Genomic DNA, 19,865 nt, shown 5'->3' with positions numbered 1-19,865 from the left:
GTTTCGGAATCCTAAAGTTTATGAAGTGAAGTGCTTCTTAGATTGGTTGAATTTTAGTCAGGTAGCATGTTTTTAGTTTAGTTTAATGTATACTCATGCTATGAAGAAATAGCCACATGTGTTAATTAAATGATGGTTTAATGATGCCAATTGCTTTGTGTGACTAGGGGAAAGTGGAGGTGGAAGCTGGAAAAGAAGTAATGAAGTTTGAAGCAGGTGCTTTCTCTTATTATGGCATGATGGCTCTCACATCTACTCCAGGTACTAATCTTAATTGGTTAAAGAGCTAGAACAGTTGTAGAAATCAATGTATTCTATGAAAGTAAAATAATTGGTAAAGTTTTTGAATCAAATTATTAACATTTAATCAGTGCTCTGAAACTTGGATTTTAAAGCTGTAAGCAATCCTCTTATAACCCGTAGCTCTAATGGGTACCAAATTATTGATTAGACTTCTAAACTTGGCTACTAGACATACTTTTATCCTGTGTACATATGTATATATCTATAAGTGCGACAATTAGTTCCTGTAACACTGCCACATTCATTGACAGCACCCTTCTTAGTGTTATAAAACAGAGTATTCGCCAACTCTCTGTGAATTACACCAAAAGAGATCAGCTGATCTTTGAGGTAGTAAATTTAATATGTATGTTGGGCAACCCCCCCCCTACAGATACACCCTTCTGCCACCAGTTGGAACTCCTTAAGCTCTCGAAGCTGCAGAGCTCCATTTTCTGTGGGAAATCCACGTGCGTGTATATAATTTCTGTGATTGTGAAGCATTTCAGAAGTTATACCTTAATTAAAATAAATAAACCTCACTAATTTGTTGTTCGGAATCTGAGCAGCCTATATTGAAACACTTTTACTTGCGTTTTTTTTTGAAAAATTGGCATTTTACTTCAACAGTAATTTCAAGTATAAAAACACTTGGTTCACTTGCAGTTTACTCGGGATGAATGGAGTTCGCTGTTGAGAGATGTGTAGACTGAAGGGCCAAGTATGGTGATTTGGGTAGAACTGGGAACTGAAATGGATCAGGTGAGGGGCTGAAAGGTGGTCAGGTTAAAGGGGAAAAAATGGAGATATAATAAATGGATCAAATAAAGCATGGAATGGCTAAAAATGTTTGGGTCATCTAACCTGCTCTCTCTGTAGAGCATGTGCGATCTATCATATGGACTCGCCTCCACCCATTTAACCTGAGTGAGAGCTCTGCTTAAATACTGCCTGACTAAAGGTCATCAAGCTAAATGCTACAAAAGCTGCAGTTTAAGGTTATGTGGACATAACACAACTTGCTGGTCAGATTGCCTCATTATTTTCATGAAAGAAAACACGCTACTACCCCTGTTTGCTTGTAAGCTCATTTTTAAAGGTACAAAGTTACTTGAAATTAAACAAAAATTGATGAATGAAAATTTTAAAATATCAGATAAGGCACTAATATTGCAATTTTAAAAAAAAAGTGATGTGATAAATTGAAAACTGAAATGGCTTTTCAGTTTGAAGGTAAGCTTGTGCTTTACCATCATGATGTATTTAGTTTTATGGTACTGCATTGATTTGAGTCTAGGTTTAATATTGCTGTGATAAATTGTGGTTAGATTTCCCATTTGGTGCAGTGGACTTCAGTTTTCTTTTTAAAACACTCATCTGATTTATTTTCCTCCCATTCCTCTTTTCTGGTACAAAAGCCTCACCGTGGCCAGATTTACTTCACTTGACGCTGTACACCCTGGCTGCCACATGATCTGCCAGGTTGGCACCACCCCACACCAACAACATAAAGCATTCCTAAATGCCCAAGCCATTCCTTTCACACTCCTCAGCATTGCAGGGGATACCATCATGTCTCGCCAGCCACTGCAACTCACTAAACCACTTCCAAAGGTGCACACAAATCAGTCCAAGATTAGGAAATGAAGAATTCCACACCTTTTCAGTAATGTTCTTAATTATTCTTTCCCTGTTAAAAGCATTAATTACCTTTAAACCAGTCTTGACTCATCAAATTTCTCTTCAGTTGGGGGGAACTGACTAATGGCACAGGAAGAGTTAAGGTTTATAGCTGGCACAAAATGGGACTGAAACTAAAATCTGGTATAAAAGCAATTTGGACTCCTAAGGGGGGAATTTTCGCGGGCGGGGTGGTCAGCGGGCGGGATCTGTGCCATGTGGGAAAGTTTTTTTTGGTGGCGGGTTGGGACCCCACTGTCAACCTGCCACCACGCACCTTTACCAAATGTCGGGTCTGTCGGCGCTGACAGACCCGACACGCAGCGGTGGGGGAGGCAATTCAGGTCATTATGACCTTGTAAACAGAGGATTAACAACAATTTTGAGCTCACCTTAAGAATTTGCCCACAGAATTTGCCCACAGAGTCCACACTGCTCGGGGATCACATCTGTTAAGCTGGGCGGAAGTTGAATTACCATGGAATCATCTCATTACTTGACAGCTTGAAATGTGCTATAAAAGCTCCCATCTCTCAGCTGTTCACTTTCCAAGCTCAGAAGCTGTTGCTTACTGCATTTGGAAGACAGATTGAGCTTTATGCAGGTGGCAAGTGTTTGGAGCAAACTCTCTATCCAGTGTCACCTCATTGGAACAACCTCTCTCACCATTGACAGAATGCTTCTGTCATCTCAAGTTCACCTGCCATCTATTCCATCAGCATGGGTGCGGTTTATACTTTCTCACCTTGGTCCTCAGAATCTGACCACGTTCAGCCGCAACAACAGCATCACCAGGCACACCAGCAGCACCAACCACCTTCGCAATCACCTGATGATGCACAGGACACACGGCATCAGCACCTGACCACATTGCTGCCAGGGATGGCCTCGCCATGGCCAGATTTACTTCACTTGACGCTGCACACTCTGGCTGTCACATGATGCGCCAGGTTGGCACCACCCACACCAACAACATAAAGCATCCCTACAATGCCCAAGCCATTCCTTTCACACTCATTACCATTGTGGGGGGTACCGTTATGTCTCACCATTCACTGCAACTCACTAAGCCACTTCCAAAGGTGCGCACACATCTGTCCAAGAACGCAATGTGTTGAAAATAAAGATTTCAATGTTTGACAGCACATTAACAGAAACTTCACATGAACATTGGCTAAAACACACAAGTGCCTACCCTTGTATGTTGTTAGTTGGTATGATTGGACTAGGATGAGGGTGAGTGTGAGGGGTGGCTAGTGAGAAAGGGATGTGATAATGTAGATAGAGAGGGATGGGTGGAGGTGAGTAAGGATGTGCAGGAGTAGGGTAGGGAAAGCAGAGTGATGGGGATGTGATAAGTGGCACAGCAGGATGAGGTTGAGTGTGGCTTTGCAGTAACGTTTCGTGATCTACTGAGATTATTGAAAGGTTTGCTCCACTGTAGCCAGGTCCTCCTGACCACATCCCTGCTTTTGCTGCCTGTGCAATGTGCAACCGGGCTGTGTTGGTTTCCTGGGGAGGTCTCTTCCGCCTATGGGAAGGGAAGAGAACCTCCCTGCGTGCTGTGACTCCCTCCATATGGAGGGAGTCATGGGAAATCCTAGGTGCAGCCGTGCACCTCTGTGCAGTCATCGTCAGTGTTTGCAGCACTTCAATGCTGTAGAACACTGACAGCACAAACGTCAAAGTAAATTTCCGCATGGTCCCTTTAAGGAAACCGGCTGATGACGCGTCATCAAATTACGTCATCAGACCCGCTTCCTTCAATTGGCTGGGAAACTCACTGGGCGGGCTTAACAAGCCCAATCAGGGGAAAGCCATGTCGGAGGCTGGGATGGAGCCAGCAGCGAGGCCACGACCCACCACCGATCTCGCCTGCTACAGACCCGCCCAGGTTGGGGAAATCGTGGCCTAAAAGACTGCAATATATTGCTGCTGACACTATTTGCACTGCTGAGCCAAGGGGATAATCCAACCCTGTTTTAATATCTAAAATGTGAAATTAAGATGTACTTGGAGATTTTTTATGTTTTTCAGTTTCGGCTTTAAAATGCATTGCATTTAATATTAGTTTTAAGATCCTGAATTAGGAGTTCATGGTGCTTTGAGCATTGAACTTGACAGCCCTCTAGTGGATATTTTGGGGATAGAAATGCAGTGGCTCTTTTGCTCCCTTTGAGTCTTCAGTAATAAAATCACGATCCTCTGGGTAAGGAAAGTAATTTGGCTCATCTTAATTCATCCATCCAGAACAATCCTACACTTTTTTTTCCTTTTGTATGTGCACTTCCTTATACTTGCATGTAATAAATTTCCTCTACCATTGTTTGACCCACTCAAGTATTTTGTTTAGCTCATTGTCATTTCTGAGCTGCCTGTTCCAATTCTACTGCCCCTCCTAATTTGGTATCATCTGCAAATTTGGCCCATTTGCATTGCATTTCAGAGTCCAAGTCATTGATGTAAATTAGAACCAATGGTCTAAACCCTGGGGAACGCCACTCAGTACTTTCCCCTCCCCACCCTGACATTACCCCTTTAATCAATACCCATTGTTTTGTACTCTTAAACCAATTGCTCTTAATCCCCACAGCTTTGATCTTAATTAATCTTTTGTATGGAACTTTATCAAATATCTTAAAGTCTAAGGACATGGAATCGTAAGGTTTACCAGATGACTGTTGGCTAGGCAGGATGTTCCATGTCTAAAATCGTATTGACCATTCTTTACTAGGTTTTACAGATATTTTTCAAATTTACTCCTGATCAGTTTTATTATTTTACATGGAATTGAAGCAAGACTCATGGGTCAGTAGTTAGCTGTGTGTGTTTGTCATCTTTTTTGAATTAGCCTGTTTCCAATAGACTGGTACCTCCCCAGTCCATTGACTCCCTTGTGATACGATAGTAAAATACTGCGGCTGCTGGAAATCCGAAATAACAACAGAAAACGCTGGAAAAACTCAGCAGGCCAGGGCAGCATCCGTGGAGAGAGAAACAGAGTTAACGTTTCAGGTCGAAGACCCTTCGTCAGAACTGGAAGAAAGCAGGAAATGGAAAGCAGGTTTAGGGGCTGGGAAAAGGGGGAGGGGATGAAAGAACAAAAGGGAAGGTCAGTGATAGGATAGAAAGCAGGAGAGATTGAGAGACATTGAGAGAACAAGGTTGAAGAGACAAATGGAGATCCCGTTGAAGAGAAGAGCAGAACTTCTTCAAGGTGGGCATTCCTAGAAGAGAGGCGGCGGTGAACCAAACACTAAAACAAACAGCAAAACGCTGCCATCGACCTGAAACGTCGACTCTGTTTCTCTCTCCACGGATGCTGCCCTGGCCTGCTGAGTTTGTCCAGCGTTTTCTGTTGTTATTTCGGACTCCCTTGTAATGATTGTCAGTGCCTCGCAAATCTCTTCACTAGTCTCTCAACACTTTAGACTAAATAGCACCTAGCCCTGGGGATTATTTGTTTTCAGTCCTTTTAGCTTGTTTACAACTGTTCTTAAACATCAACTCAAATTTCTCTCCACGGATGTTGCCTGACCACCTGAGTTTTTCCAGCATTTTCTGTTCTTAAGTTGGGTTGAGTTTATTGGATTGTTTTATTCCAGGTTTATTCTTTTTTTCCTGCTTGGTGCGTGTGGTTTTGTAATTTTCTTTCTATACTTGGTCAGGACTCTGATGTTGCTAATCTGCTACCGCCTGTTTTGCGCCCATGGCGAAGTTGAATTTTGCCCCTATTATCCTTTTTTAATTGACTTTGCTAAAGTGATGCAGGTTTAATGTGAGTTCATAGTTCTTCTACTATACTGTGCTGGTTTCGATTAAAGGCAATTGACTAAAAGGCATGTTAAAGTGCTAATGATACTTTAAAAGCTTCATGCTCAATCCTATTTATTTTTTTTAAAAATCAGGTGGAAATTGCTAAGAAAACGATTAAGTGCAAATTAGAGCATTTTGGAAATGCTGTCCGATACTCGACCAACATTTATTGAACGAGTTGCCAGAGCTTTAAAGTGATTACAAATCTGGTCATTTTTTTTTAGAAGTCGAGAATTTCAAAAGCCTGTAGAGTGTAATTATTTAAAATAAAACTCTGCCTCAGGTTCCTTTTGACAATTAATATAGTTTTCAGATTTAAGCACTGATTACAAAAGGTTGAATTTTTCTGCACTTCATTGTTATTCCAAGGATTGGCAGATATAAATGAAGAAGCCGAGCCATGTTAACAGGTATTCAAGGTTTCAGAATATTCTAGTGCAATTCCCAATCATGTTCAGTGTAATATTCCTATTTGCAGCTAATGAATTATAGCCTGTATTTAACAAAGGAGCACCCGTATAATTAACAGTGGCAGTGGGCTTGGACAAATGGTAGACCTGATTGTGGTCTTGCTATTTGCCATATCTTGTGGCTAAGGACAAAGAAAATAACCAGGAAAAAATGAAGCACGGTCTGGGGGGAAAAAAATGCCTGGCGACAATATTGGGTTTTCACTTGCCAAAAATTGTAATTTGAGATTTTTTTTCATTCTTCTTTTGAATCCTATTGGCTATAATAATAGAGTAAACTTGTGGAATTGCAATGTTCTGTAGGGTCCTGTATAATTTGTTTGAAAACCACTGAAAATTTGAACATCTGAGTTTACATAAGATTTCATAGGATATACGGCACAGAAGCAGGCCATTCGGCCCAACCAGTCCATGCCGGCGTTTATGCTCCTCCCATCTTTCCTCATCTAACTCTATCAACGTAACCCTCTATTCCCTTCTCCCCCATATGCTTGTCCAGCCTCCCCTTAAATGCATCTATACTACGCTTCAACCACTGCCTGTGGTAGCGAGTTCGACATTCTCACCACTCTTTGGATAAAGAAGTTTCTTCTGAATTCCCTATTGGATTTCTTGGTGACTATCTTATATTGATGGCCTCTAGATTTGCTCTTCCCCACAAGTGGAAACATTCTCCCTGTATCCACTCTATCAAAACCATTCATAATTTTAAAGACCTCAATTAGGTCACCCTCAGCCTTTTTTCAAGAGAAAAGAGACTCAGCCTGTTCATCCTTTCCTGATACGTAACCCTTGCATTTCTGGTATCATCCTTGTAAATCTTCTGTGCACCCTCTCCAGTGCCTCTATATCTTTTTTATTATATGGCGACCAGAACTGCCCCCGCCTAGACTCTCGCCCTCCAAGTGATGTGACCTCCCTATTCTTCTTACCAAAATGTAATACCTCACATTTGTCTGTGTTGAACTTCATTTGCCAATTATTTGCCCATTCTGCAAGTTTATTCATTTCCACCTGTAATTTGTTGCAGTCCTCTCAGTATTGACTATTCTCCCCCCCAAAAAATTTGGTATCATCTGCAAATTTAGAAATTGTTTTTGATTCCAAAGTCTAAATCGTTAATATAAATTGTGAACAGCAGTGGTCCCAGCACTGATCCTTGTGGAACACCACTACCCACCTTCTGCCACTGTGAATAGCTACCCTTTACTCCCACTCTCTGCTTTCTGTCCTGAAGCCAGCCAGCAATCCATTCTGTTACTTGTCCCCTGACTCCGCATTCTCTGACCCTGTTCATTAGTCTATTATGGGGTACCTTATCGAAGGTCTTCTGAAAATCTAGATAAATTACATCTACTGCATTACCCTTGTCTACTCTCTCTGTTACCTCTTCAAAAAATTCAATAAGGTTGGTCAAGCAAGATTTTCCCTTTTGAAATCCATGCTGATTATTCATTATTATACTTTTTGTTCCTAGATGTTCTTCTATTCTCTCTAGTAGGAATTCCATTATTTTTCCTACCACCGATGTTAAGCTGACTGGTCTATAATTCCCTGGACATGTTCTATTCCCCTTATATATAGGTATTATGTTAGCTGTCTGCCAGTCCTCTGGCACTACACCTTTTTCTAACGAATTATTAAATATGCATAGTAATGCCTCTGCTATCTCTTCCCTAGATTCTTTTAAAATGTGTGGATGCAATCCATCCGGACCAGGGGTTTTATCCTCTGAGTTTGGTTAGTTTATTTAATATATCCCCTTTTTTAAATTTTAAATGTACTTCTCTCATCACCCAATGTCATGTCCACCTGTTCTATCTCCCTGGTAAATACCAAAGCAAAATAATAATTTAATATTTCTGCCATCTCCCTGTCGTTATCTGTGGTATTGTCCTGTCTATCCCTTAATGGCCCTATTCCCATCCCAGCCTTCCTTTTTTTATTGATGTGCCTGTAAAATATTTTACTATTTTTTTCTATATTCCTTGATAATTTAATTTCATAGTTCCTCTTTGCCTTCCTTATTGTTTTTTTTGACGTCTCTCCCAATCCCTTCGTATTCTCTCTTATCATGCACTCCTCTGCTGTTCTTCAAAGGGTTTTATGTTAAAAGCCCGCAACTACCATTCCCACAATAAACATGTTGGGCGATATGAAGTGCTTTTGTTTAAATGAATTGCTATACTAAATTAAAACAAAAGCAAAATACTGCGGATGCTGGAAATCTGAAATAAAAACACAAAAGTGCTGGCGATGCTCAGCAGGTCAGGCAGCATCTGTGGAGAGTAAAAAGAGTTAACGTTTCAGGGTGGTGACCTTTCGTCAGAACTGAATTATACTAAATTACCTACTTTGGTTAAGTACGGTACTTAACATGCACCAAGAGTGTGATCACAGCAGTGAACTTCACTCGAGACTTTGTTAAAGAAAGACTTGCATTTATATAGCGCATTTCACAACGTCCCAAAGAACTTTACAGCCAATGATGTACTTTTGAAGTGTTGTAATGTAGGAAATGCGGTAGCCAGTTACTAATGACCGATCATCTGTTTTAGTGATGCTGGTTAAGTGATAAATATTGCCCAGGACACTGGTTGGAACTTCCCTGCTCCTCTTCAAAGTAGTGCCATGGGATCTTTTACGTCCACCTGAGAGGGCACACGGGGCCTCGGTTTAACATCTTATCCGAAAAATGGCACCTCCAACAGTGCAGCACTCCCTCGTCAGCCTAGTTTTTTTTGCTCAAGTTTCTTGAGTGGGTCTTGAACCCATAGCCTTCTGAGAGAGTGCTACTAACTGAGCCAAGGCTGACACCTGTTGTTAACTGAACGCAAGGCTTGCCAAATGTTTCCCAAAGCTTTTCCTTAATCTCATCTGAAATCTGATTCAATTTATCCCTGGAAAATGTAATAAGTCGATACAAATGAGACCATGGAGCCTAGTGCTTCAGTTAAACTGGTCGACTTTTCTATACTGCCTGGTACATCAATGAAAACATTTTTGCTTCAATCTCTTGGCCAGCTTTAGCAAGTTCTGAACCAGAAAACATGAGTTTTGGTGGGGATCTTCCCAGTGGTATTTACTCAGGATGCTTGACAACTGTACTTGCAACACCGTGGCTGGGACTTGCTCTACATTGAACTACATCATCACAAATACAGTTGTCAAATCAATACTCAATGCAACTCATGTCCCCGAAGTTTTCAGTTGCAGTTGTAACTTTACTGCTGTAATTACTTAATTGTCACCTTCAATTCCACTTAACAGCTATCCGTGAAATTAAAGGGGATTTGATTAAGTAATAGTACCCATCTGTGCTCTGATGCCAGGGGACAGGGCATGCATTCATTACACCCCATTATATGTTGTGTTTTATAGTCAACAGTACAATTACAAATTTGTAAAATTCAATGTTATAATAACATGATTTTCTTATTTCAATATTCTTGATTTACTTTGAGTTCTCTCCTACTCTTTAAATCTTGGTGATGTTCTGCACTATGGACATGGCCCTTTATCTAGACTTCTCAATAATAAAAAAAACTTTCAACGTCTGTGACCCAATTTTGAAACTAATGCAAACTATCCCAATCTCTGAAGGCTATGAAAAGACAGAAGTTAAATTCATAAGGGCCAAACCTTGATGAAGTGGAAGGTGCAGAACCAACCTGAGACACCACTCGGGTAGTATTGTGCTATATAGACCAGAAAGATACTCGGGTTGATTCCTAGTCTGTGCTCAACTAGCTGAACTCAGATGGGCAGTAATTGTGTTACAGAAATTCACAAGTATGGACATCTGATATGATGCCGTTCATGGTAGAGTAGCTTGTTGATGCTCACTGCCTGGCCTCCTACATGAAGGATGCCAGTTGGCTGAAGTACTGGAGGGTGCCTGTAAAACCGTACCCTACCAAATAGATCACTTTTTCAGGACAGAAGTGGAGAATATTTTAAAAAATTATATATCTTTTTTAAAAAAATCACTTTTTTTAATCCCTTGAATTGAGCAAGATTGAGATGGGTAATTTAACACTTGCCTTAAAACTTTCCAGAAAAATGTGGGATTGAACAGTAGGTAATATTACCTGGGTGTGTGATGAGGTTTGATGAGGCAATATATCCTGCATTATATTTAATCTATGATTTATTGATGCTAACTTTATGTACAAAGTCACAGTTCTGTTACCGGAGTTCTCTTGTCTTAATTAATGTGCATACAATGTGTGAGGTATCGAATATTTTTCCACTGTTAACTTTTACTTTTCTATTTCTGTTTTTATTTTTCACTTCCTCTGTAGTTCCTTTGTCTCTATCTCGTACTTTTGCTGTCAGCAGAACTGAATCACTGGCTGGTTCACCAGGTAAATTTGCACAAATGTTCTTACTCTGCTTGTTAAAGCTGCAATTTGCACACAAATGAAGGGCAGAATTCATTCCAATGCTAAATTGAAATCTTTTCAATATGTGCAAAATACAGCTTATTGCAAGGGTCCTGTTGGAGCACATATGTGGTATAAAGAAACCTAAACCTCCAGTTCAATCATGTATGGAGTTCTCAGCCATAGGTCAATCTTTCAGCTTTTACAATTGTACCAGTACACAACTTGTCCATGTTTTACTTTGATCAAAACATGTACTGTACATCTAGAATAATGGGTACTGTGGGGAGAAATAGCTGCATGAAACTGAGGGATAACTAATGAATGACATAGTGCTAAACCATGTTTGTGGATGTAGCTCAGGGGAGTAAGGAAAATCAGCAGAACCCAGTGATTTGAAACACAGCATATGTATAGCAAAGTATTATTTTGCCTAAGAAGATGATTTTAAAATCAGATATACAGTTGTAGCTGCACTACTAATGCAAAACAGTAAAACAATTGGATAGAACATGCCTGAGTATAGTACATGATTGTGTTGTCAACACAGCAGTATCATGAGTTAAAGTAAGATTACGTTGAGCATATTTGCTCTAAGTTATTGTTTTTATATACCAAACCATGATATTGTGGCGGAGGCCACATAGTGAATTGTGTTACTGTCCCTATGTTTAGCCAATGTTGTTATCGCTCCACGTTATGTACGGAACTTGGTTGGGTTATCGGGGCAGGGCCCCTTTAAGAGTCGTCGATTGTGTGATGACGTCATAGCCCTGCGACGAGGCCGAGTCCCTCAGTCCATGCGGAGAGTTAATAAAGCTAACACGCGTTTTTCTTTGCTGCTACGAAAGTCTCGCAGTCTGTTGATTTCCAGCGACTCCTACATTGCTGACCCCGTTTCTCTTTTGGACGTTTCCAAAGACTTTATCCGAGATGGCGACGAACGCCGTTTCTCTCAAATTACCGGAGTTTTGGGAACGACAGGCTGCCGCTTGGTTCGCCCAGGCCGAGGCTCAGTTTGCACTCCGGGACATCACCGCGGACGACACGAAGTATTATTACATCGTCTCTGCTCTCGGCAGCTCCACCGCGGCCAGAGTCGTGAGCCTGCTCGAGGACCCCCTGGAGCACCACAAATTTGTGACACTGAGAACGCACCTCCTAGAGACTTTTGGACTAACTGAACCCAAGCGCGCATGCCAGCTTCTCTCTCTACCCGGGCTTGGCGACTCCAAGCCCTCAGAACTGATGGACCACATGTTAACCCTCCTGGGCAAGCACAGGCCGTGCTTCCTCTTCAGAGAACTGTTCCTACAACAGCTGCCAGGGCAGGTATGGTCAGCTTTAGCCAACTCTCATATTAGTGATTTTCGCGACCTGGCCAAGGAGGCCGACAAATTTTTCTCCGCCGGGCAACGGTACTGCGGGGCCCTGCCCCCACCGCCACAGCCCAACGGCGGCAGCCCCCAAGCACGTGCTTCTACCACGCGCAGTTCGGCCCCAAAGCTAAGAAGTGCCGGCCCCCGTGCAGCTTTACCGCGTCGGGAAACGCAAAGGCCCACTCATTAGCTACCATGGCTGTCGGCCGTTCAGGTAATCTGTTATTCATTACGGACACTGACTCTGGATGTCGTTTCCTCTGTGACACGGGTGCCCAGGTGAGCGTCCTGCCCGCGTCAACCGTAGACATAAGGGGGGGGAACCACGGCCCCACCCTCGAAGCCGCCAACGGCAGTTCCATCCGTACCTTTGGGAAACGGAGCGTGGCGCTGTGTTTTGGCGGGCAGCGTTTCGCTTGGGACTTTGTTACAGCGAAAGTGTCCACCCCCCTTCTCGGCGCTGACTTCCTCTGTGTCAATGGCCTTTTGGTGGACGTCAAGAACCGACGTCTCGTCAACGCTGAGACTTTCAGTTCGCTCCCGTGTTCGCTCAGTGGTTCCGGCATGACGAAGTTGTCCAGCGCACTCTCGGCCTCCGACGAGTTTTCCCGCCTCCTCGCCAGGTTCCCGGACCTCACTAAGCCCACTTTCTTGCCCGCCGCCACCAAGCACAGGGTAGAACACCACATCCCGACCACCAGTCCGCCTGTCTACGCCTGCGCTCGGCGCCTCGACCCGGGGAAACTCGCCATCGCTAAAGCCGAGTTCGACACGATGGAGCGCCTCGGCATCATTCGCTGGTCGAACGGTCCGTGGGCCTCGCCCCTCCACATCGCACCAAAACCAGGCAGCGGTCGGCGCCCATGCGGCGATTACCGACGCCTCAACGACCCCGACCGCTACCCAATTCCAGGACCTTTCCGCCCGCCTGGCCGGGAAAGTTGTTTTCTCTAAAGTGGACCTCGTTCAGGGTTACCACCAGGTCCCCGTCCGGCCGCAGGACGTCCTGAAAACCGCGGTGATCACCCCGTTTGGGCTGTTCGAATTCCTCCGCATGCCTTGTCAGTCTCAAAAATGCCACTCGGGCTTTTCAACGCCTAATGGACACCGTGTTACGGGACCTGCCATTCCTGTTCATCTACCTGGATGACATTCTCATCGCCAGCGCCTCCAGGACGGAGCATGTGTCCCACCTCCGGACTCTCTTCGAATGCCTCAGCCAACACGGCCTAATCGTCAATCCGGCCAAGTGCCAGTTCGGGCTGTCCTCGATCGACTTTCTCGGGCACCGCATTACGAAGGACGGGGTGGTACCACTGCCGTCGAAAGTGGAGGCCGTGAAGGATTTTCCGCGACCCCTCACCGTGAAGGCCCTGCAGGAGTTTTTGGGCATGGTGAACTTTTATCATCGCTTCATTCCCCGGGCAGCCCAGCTTATGCGGCCCCTTTACGAGGCCCTCAAAGGCAAGCTCGCAGTCGACTGGTCTGAGGAGATGGCCAATTCTTTCACGGACACGAAAAGGGCCCGATGCGCCGATCGCTCTCACCACTGACGCTTCGGACTATGCTGTCGGCGCCGTCCACGAACAGTGGGTCAACAGCACCTGGCAGCCGCTCGCCGCCTTCAGCCGGCAGCTCCACCCCAACGAGCGGAAGTACAGCACCTTCGATCGCGAGCTTCTCGGCCTCTACCACGCCGTCCGACACTTCCGTTTCCTGCTGGAGGCCCACCCGTTCACGGCGTTCGTGGACCACAAGCCGTTGACCTTCGCCATGGCCAAAGTTTCCGAGCCGTGGTCGGCCCGTCCGCAGCGCCAGCTTTCCTTCGTCTCCGAGTTCACGACTGACATCCAGCATGTGGCTGGGAAAGACAACCCCGTCGCCGACTGTCTCTCCCGGGCCGTCGCCAGCGCCGTACACCTTGGCATCGACTACACCCGCATGGCGGCGGACCAGGCCTCCGACCCGGACGTCCAAGCCTACAGGACAGCTGTCACGGGCCTTCAGTTAGCGGACGTCGCGTTTGACGATGCCGGCACCACACTCCTGTACGACGTCTCCGCTGGGCAGCCAAGCCCCGTCGTGCCCGACGGGTGGAGACGGCAGGTTTTCGACGCCGTCCATAGCCTTTCCCACCCGGGCAGGAAGCCGTCACAGAAGCTGGTGGCGGCTAAGTTCGTCTGGCACGGGCTCAAGAAGGACGCTCGCGACTGGGCCAATACCTGCGTGGTATGCCAGCGCTCGGAAGTGCATCGCCATACTAAGGCCCCGTTGGCGCCTTTCGCGGTGCCCGAGAGGTGGTTCGACCATGTTAAACGTGGACCTGGTGGGGCCCCTGCCGCCCTCCCGCGGGTTCACCCACCTCCTCACGATGGTCGACAGAACCACCCGATGGCCGGAAGCCGTCCCGCTGTCGTCAACAATGTCCGCCGATGTGGCTCGGGCGTTCATCAACATTGGGTCGCCCGGTTCGGCGCCCCATCTGACGTCTCCCCAGACCGGGGGCCCCAGTTCACGTCGGTGCTCTGGAACGCTGTCGCCCAAGGCCTCGGGTTGAGACTCCACCGCACCACCGCATATCACCCTCAGGCTAACTGGCTGTGTGAACGGTTTCATCGCTCCATGAAGGCCGCGCTCCGGGATGACAGCTGGATCGACAGACTCCCGTGGGTCATGCTGGGACTCGGGACCGCCCCCAAGGAGGACCTCCAGTCCTCGTCCGCCGAGCTCGCCTACGGGCAGCCGCTGCGGGTTCCCGGGGATTTCGTCCCCAACGCCACGGACCCTTGGTCCGCAGCCCGTCAGCGGTCCGCCCTCCTGGAAAACACCAAGGTTTTCGTGCCAGTGCCCACGTCGCAGCACGGTCTCCCTCGGTCCCACGTTCCGCCCGACCTTCGTGCGGCAGAGTACATTTTCGACCGCCACGACGCCCACCGGGGACCGCTTCACCCACCCTACGACGGACCATTCCGCGTCCTGGAAGCCAGGGACAAGGCCTTCAGTGGTGGATGTCAGCGGTAAGCCAGACTACATTTCCGTGGACCATCTTAAGCCGGCTCACCTGGATCTGGACCGACCTGTTGGGTTGGCTCAGCCCCCGCGGCGGGACCGACCTCCGGCTTCTGCACCCTCAGTCCATCACCGAGCACCCGGGGACGTGATCTGGGCTCCTCAACGACTGACATTGCCAGTTTTAGTGAATTCTGGGGGGACGTATGTGGCGGAGACCACATAGGGACAGTAACACAATTCACTGTTTAGCCAATGTTGTCATCGCTCCACATTATGTATGGAACTTGGTTGGGTTATCGGGGCAGGGTCCCTTTTAAGAGTCATCGATTGTGTGATGACATCATAGCCCTGCGATGAGGCCAAGTCCCTCAGTGCATGCGGAGAGTTAATAAAGCTAACACGCATTTTTCTTCGCTGCTATGAAAGTCTCGCAGTCTGTTGATTGCCAGCGACTCCTACAATATAGTTATAATAACAGAAGTTTCTACAACCTGCTGAGATCTCTGCGCTCCTCCAATTCTGGCCTTTTGCGTATCCCTGATTTTCATCGTTCTACCATTGACGCCTGTGCCTTCAGCTGCCTAGGCCCTAAGCTCTGGGATTCCCTCTCTAAATCTCTCCGCTCCACTACACACCTCTCCTCCTTTAAGCTGCTCCTTAAAACCTACCTCTTTGACCAAGCTTTTGGTCACCAGTCCTGATATCTCCTTATGTGGCTTGGTGTCAAATTTAGTTAACGCTCCTGTGAAGCGCCGTGGGACATTTTACTACTTTTAAAGGCGCTATGTAAATGCAAGTTGTTGGTTTAATTACACTTTACAGATTAGATGTGTTGATTAACTGTAACCATTTTGTTGTATTTCACGTACCCGGTATAAGTTAATTAATACAACAGGGAGGATCCCTCACCCAACTGTTTTAGATACCTTCACATTGGAACCACAACTTTCCCTTGTATAATCTACGGATGTATTTACACTGACAATTTAACATTGGTGAGAAGCATTTAACTGGCAGTGTAAATGTGGAATCAAAGCCTGGCCTGACCTGACTCCAGAGCAAAGTAGAGTGTGGCTTCCTGGAGAGGGTAGTCTCACACCATTTCCGTTTGACAGCACATGGAATGTAAATCCAGTGCGATGTGAAACCTGGTTTACAAAATGCTCAAGATGATTTGTTGGATCCCCAGGCACTTTGTAAACCTACCTAACCTTAATAGAAATGTTGAGGGTGGGGATTTCCCCCTCCATATTTTTAGTTGTTCAGCAGTAGTTCTGCCCATAATTCTATCCAGGCATGTGCACAACATTCTCATGGCAAAGACTGCATTTCTGTGTGGCTGATGCCCTGACCTCCAACTATAAATCATCTCCATCAGTTTCTACCTTGTGCATCCATAATCTGCTCTCTTGTGTGAAAGTAATTTCTCAATCAGGATCACGCTGTGTTTAAGGCAAAAAAAATTCTGGTGATTAGTTTTCTGCATTCAGTACAGAATTAGAAATCTGGAATATGTTGAAGTATATTTTCTTCTCTATGGCTGCTGGCTATAATTGTCGTCTGTGCTTTCCCATCAACTTTGATTTCACTTTGCAATAAGTTATGCAAAAAACAATGCAGTTGTGCAAGAAATTGCAATGTTTTCATTTGATCATTGAGGTTCAAAAGTTTGCATTGGCAAATCTTCCCATTTAGAATATGTACAACCTGATGCGTTCAACAGAGTTGAAACAACTGTATTTCTCAGGATATACAATGGCTACTATCTTTTTGGAGACTCAGTTTAAGGGGACCATCACAGAGTTCAAGGTAAGCCAGTAGGCCATGAAGCCCACTTCTGCCACAATCTCCAGATTCACTCGTGTCAAAATCAATAAGGATTTCTGAAGATTCATTCAGAAGAGAGCTACCTTTGTTTTACCTTTTTAGGTTTTGGTTATCCCACTGCTTGTCATGACTTCATAAGAAATAACTGAGCAGTTCCATTGCCCCAGTTGCACAATGAATGCCAGATTTTGTTCTTGTATCAGGATGCCACAAAATAATGCCTTGATCATGGAGCATACCAGTGGTATCCACATTTTGCTTCAAAGGATTGGGCCTGAATTTCCAAAGAATATTGCTGTTGGTTGTGTTAATAATCAACCCAGTGCAACTGGTGTTCCTATTGGAAAGTTTTATTGTGTTCTTCGATTGATGAGGTGTCTGGGAAAAATAGCGGCAGGTTTTATTCACACAACTTTGTTCTATCCAGGAGAAGGAGGTCTTTACCGCTTAAACCTTGAGTACTGTACTTTGAAAAGGAAAAATTCCAAAGATGGTCATCTTTTCCACAATTATACAGAGTGTTCTAGTTCTGCCTTGAGTCATCAACTTTATAGATGACTAATCTCGGTACTCTTTACTGGAACTATGGCAAAACATTGCTATTGAAGAGTTATTGTCCTAATCTTCCCGTTTCTCTTCCCTCCTACAGTTGTCAGATAGGATAAAACCAGCCAGTCTCTTTCTATTGAAAATAGTGGGAATGCCTGAAATTGTTATGATCAAGTCCTCTGTCTCTGAGAATTTTAACATAATGTATACATGCTAATTTTATTCATGGAAAATAAGTTGTGCATTTTCAGAGTATTTCAGATGACTGAGTGGAATTTGACATGTGGAGAGGTTGCACCATATATGGGATGGAAAGACTATTTGCTTTCCAATCCTACAATAACATTTGTGCTCACATCACAAGATTCACATTTTTCATTGTTAACTCTTACAATGCTAGCAGCTTCAAAAAATTCTGTGCACCTTCAGTTGGCCACCGTAAAATTTCAACTAACACATTTTAAAGATTTTAAAAAACTAATGCTGAGAAAATATTAATAAAATATACACTTCAAAAATGGAAAGAAAAAGGTTTTCCTCCATTGTCTCTGCCTTGTAGTGGTGCACGTTTGCTCTTGCTCTCACCCTGCCTTTTGCCTAGTCGCTCTCTTCCTACGCTCATTCATGTATGCTCGCTCTCACTCACTTTCCCTCTCACTCGATTTCTCTTGCTCATTCTCTCTCCCTCACACACTCCTATTTTTTTTCTCCTAACTTCTCTTCCCTTTTCTTCCTTGCATGCTCACTCTCTCATTTATTCTCTCTTGTCCCTTATGGAATAGCTCCCATCTTCCCCAGAATTGGTGCCAATGCCCCATAAAACAAAAACCCTCCTTACTATTGTTATCCCTTTAGCCATGTGTTGAGCTCCCAAATCTCTCTCCCTCCCTATTCTGGCATGTGGCTCGGGGAGTAATCCTGAGAATACTGCCCTTGAAGTCCTGCATCCTGGACTCCTTTTGCTTTCCTACACTGTTGGCTCCCTTGTGGAGCGCAATAACTTCCTGCAGTCCTTCCCCTTCCATAACCTTTTCCAGTCTTTCTGGAATATCCTTCACCTTGCCCCTGGTAAGCATCTAACATTCAGGACTCTTGGTCTGAACTGCAAAAGATAATGTTCACCCATCTAACTGTCGAGTCTCCTATTACTAATTATTACTGCGTCCCTAACTGAATTTCTAAGCGGTTGTCTCCCAGGGTCCTGGCCAATATTCATCTCTCAACCGGCATCGCTAAAAAACAGATTACAGGAAACTTTGGTTTATCCGGAGGTTGTATGTCCGGAAACCTCGATCTACCGGCAGAAATCAGGAGCCGTTCTGTTAGGTTGTTTTTCTTCTCGTGGCTTTTTTTTCCAACAGTCAGGCTTTGGAAAGTCTCTCTGAAGCTGTTGCTAAGCTACAGAGACGCTTCCAAGGTACGGGCCGACTGTTTGAAGCTGTTGCTAAGCAACAGTGTTTGTTGTCAGATACGGAGAATCTCCGTATGCTTCAACATTAACTTTGTATGTCCGGCAGTTTTGATAGATCGGCAACAGCTCAGTCCCGTCGGTGCCGGATATAACAAAGTTTTCTGTATCTGGTCATATATCTCCCTGTTGTTTGTGGGTGCTGTGTGCAAGTTGGCTGCTGTGTTTTCCTACATTACAACAGTAATTACACTTCTAAAGCTTCATTGGCTATAAAGAGCTTTGGGTCATTACTGAATCGTGAAATGTGCTATATAAATTCAAGTCCTTTCCTTGTACTTGATTCCCCCACCAGAAGAAATAGTTTCTTAGGGTCGACCCTATCGATCCCTTTTTTATTTTTAAAGACCTAGATTTGATCATCCCTTAACCGTCTAAAAGGAATACAAACCAAGTTTATGCAACCTGTCCTCATAATTTAACCCTTTAAGGCCTGGTATAATTCTAGTGAATCTGCGCTAAACCCACTCCTCGGCCAGTATATCTTTCCTGAGATTTGGTGCCCAAAATTGAACACAGTACTCCAGCTGCGGTCTGACACCTAAATCTATTTGCTCCTCCACAGCTCCTATTATATCATCAAATCAATAAGTTAAATCATTGGTTCAATCCTTGTGGATTTGACTATAGGGACCATTTTAATTGATTAGATAGCATACAATAAAGAGGAAATGACTGTTGGGGTTTAAACATTGAACATATTTCACTGTGGCCCATATAAGGATTGAAAGTACTGTAGTTGTTTGAAAATCATTACTGATTGTTTTCTAATGGGCAAACAATGTAATGGCATAAAGGTCACCCCACTTCCCCCAGTAATTTAGGCATCTTAAAAAGTAGTGTGTAATCATGACAAACTGGGACTTGATGAATGTATAAAGAATGAAGATTCTATGGTCATTTGTGTATGAGGTCATATAATGTCATGTGAAAAATGTCACGTGACACTAAACCAAATCTCATGCGGCATCTGCAAGCACTTCATCCTGCAAGAATT

At 44.6% G+C, this 19,865-nt stretch overlaps 1 protein-coding gene across 4 annotated transcripts in view; it reads left to right on the top strand.

Annotated features, from left to right (window-relative positions):
• Window positions 1-19,865, top strand: part of LOC147113337 (metal transporter CNNM2-like) — a 182,431-nt gene that overhangs the window by 151,077 nt on the left and 11,489 nt on the right. For 2 of the 4 annotated variants that reach the window (XM_085994281.1, XM_085994283.1), the window contains 2 exons: window positions 168-261; window positions 10,553-10,615. In XM_085994281.1, the coding sequence (XP_085850407.1) occupies window positions 168-261; window positions 10,553-10,615 (157 nt within the window). The remainder of the gene's footprint in view (window positions 1-167; window positions 262-10,552; window positions 10,616-19,865) is intronic. The other 2 variants (XM_085994282.1, XM_085994285.1) reach the window with 1 other exon arrangement.

Source organism: Somniosus microcephalus, chromosome 8 (assembly GCF_052327205.1).
Source record: "Somniosus microcephalus isolate GS21.2 chromosome 8, FLI_Smic_1.0, whole genome shotgun sequence".
NCBI lineage: Eukaryota > Metazoa > Chordata > Chondrichthyes > Squaliformes > Somniosidae > Somniosus > Somniosus microcephalus.
Note: the sequence above shows the minus strand (reverse complement) of the source record. Positions and strands in the feature narration are given on the sequence as shown.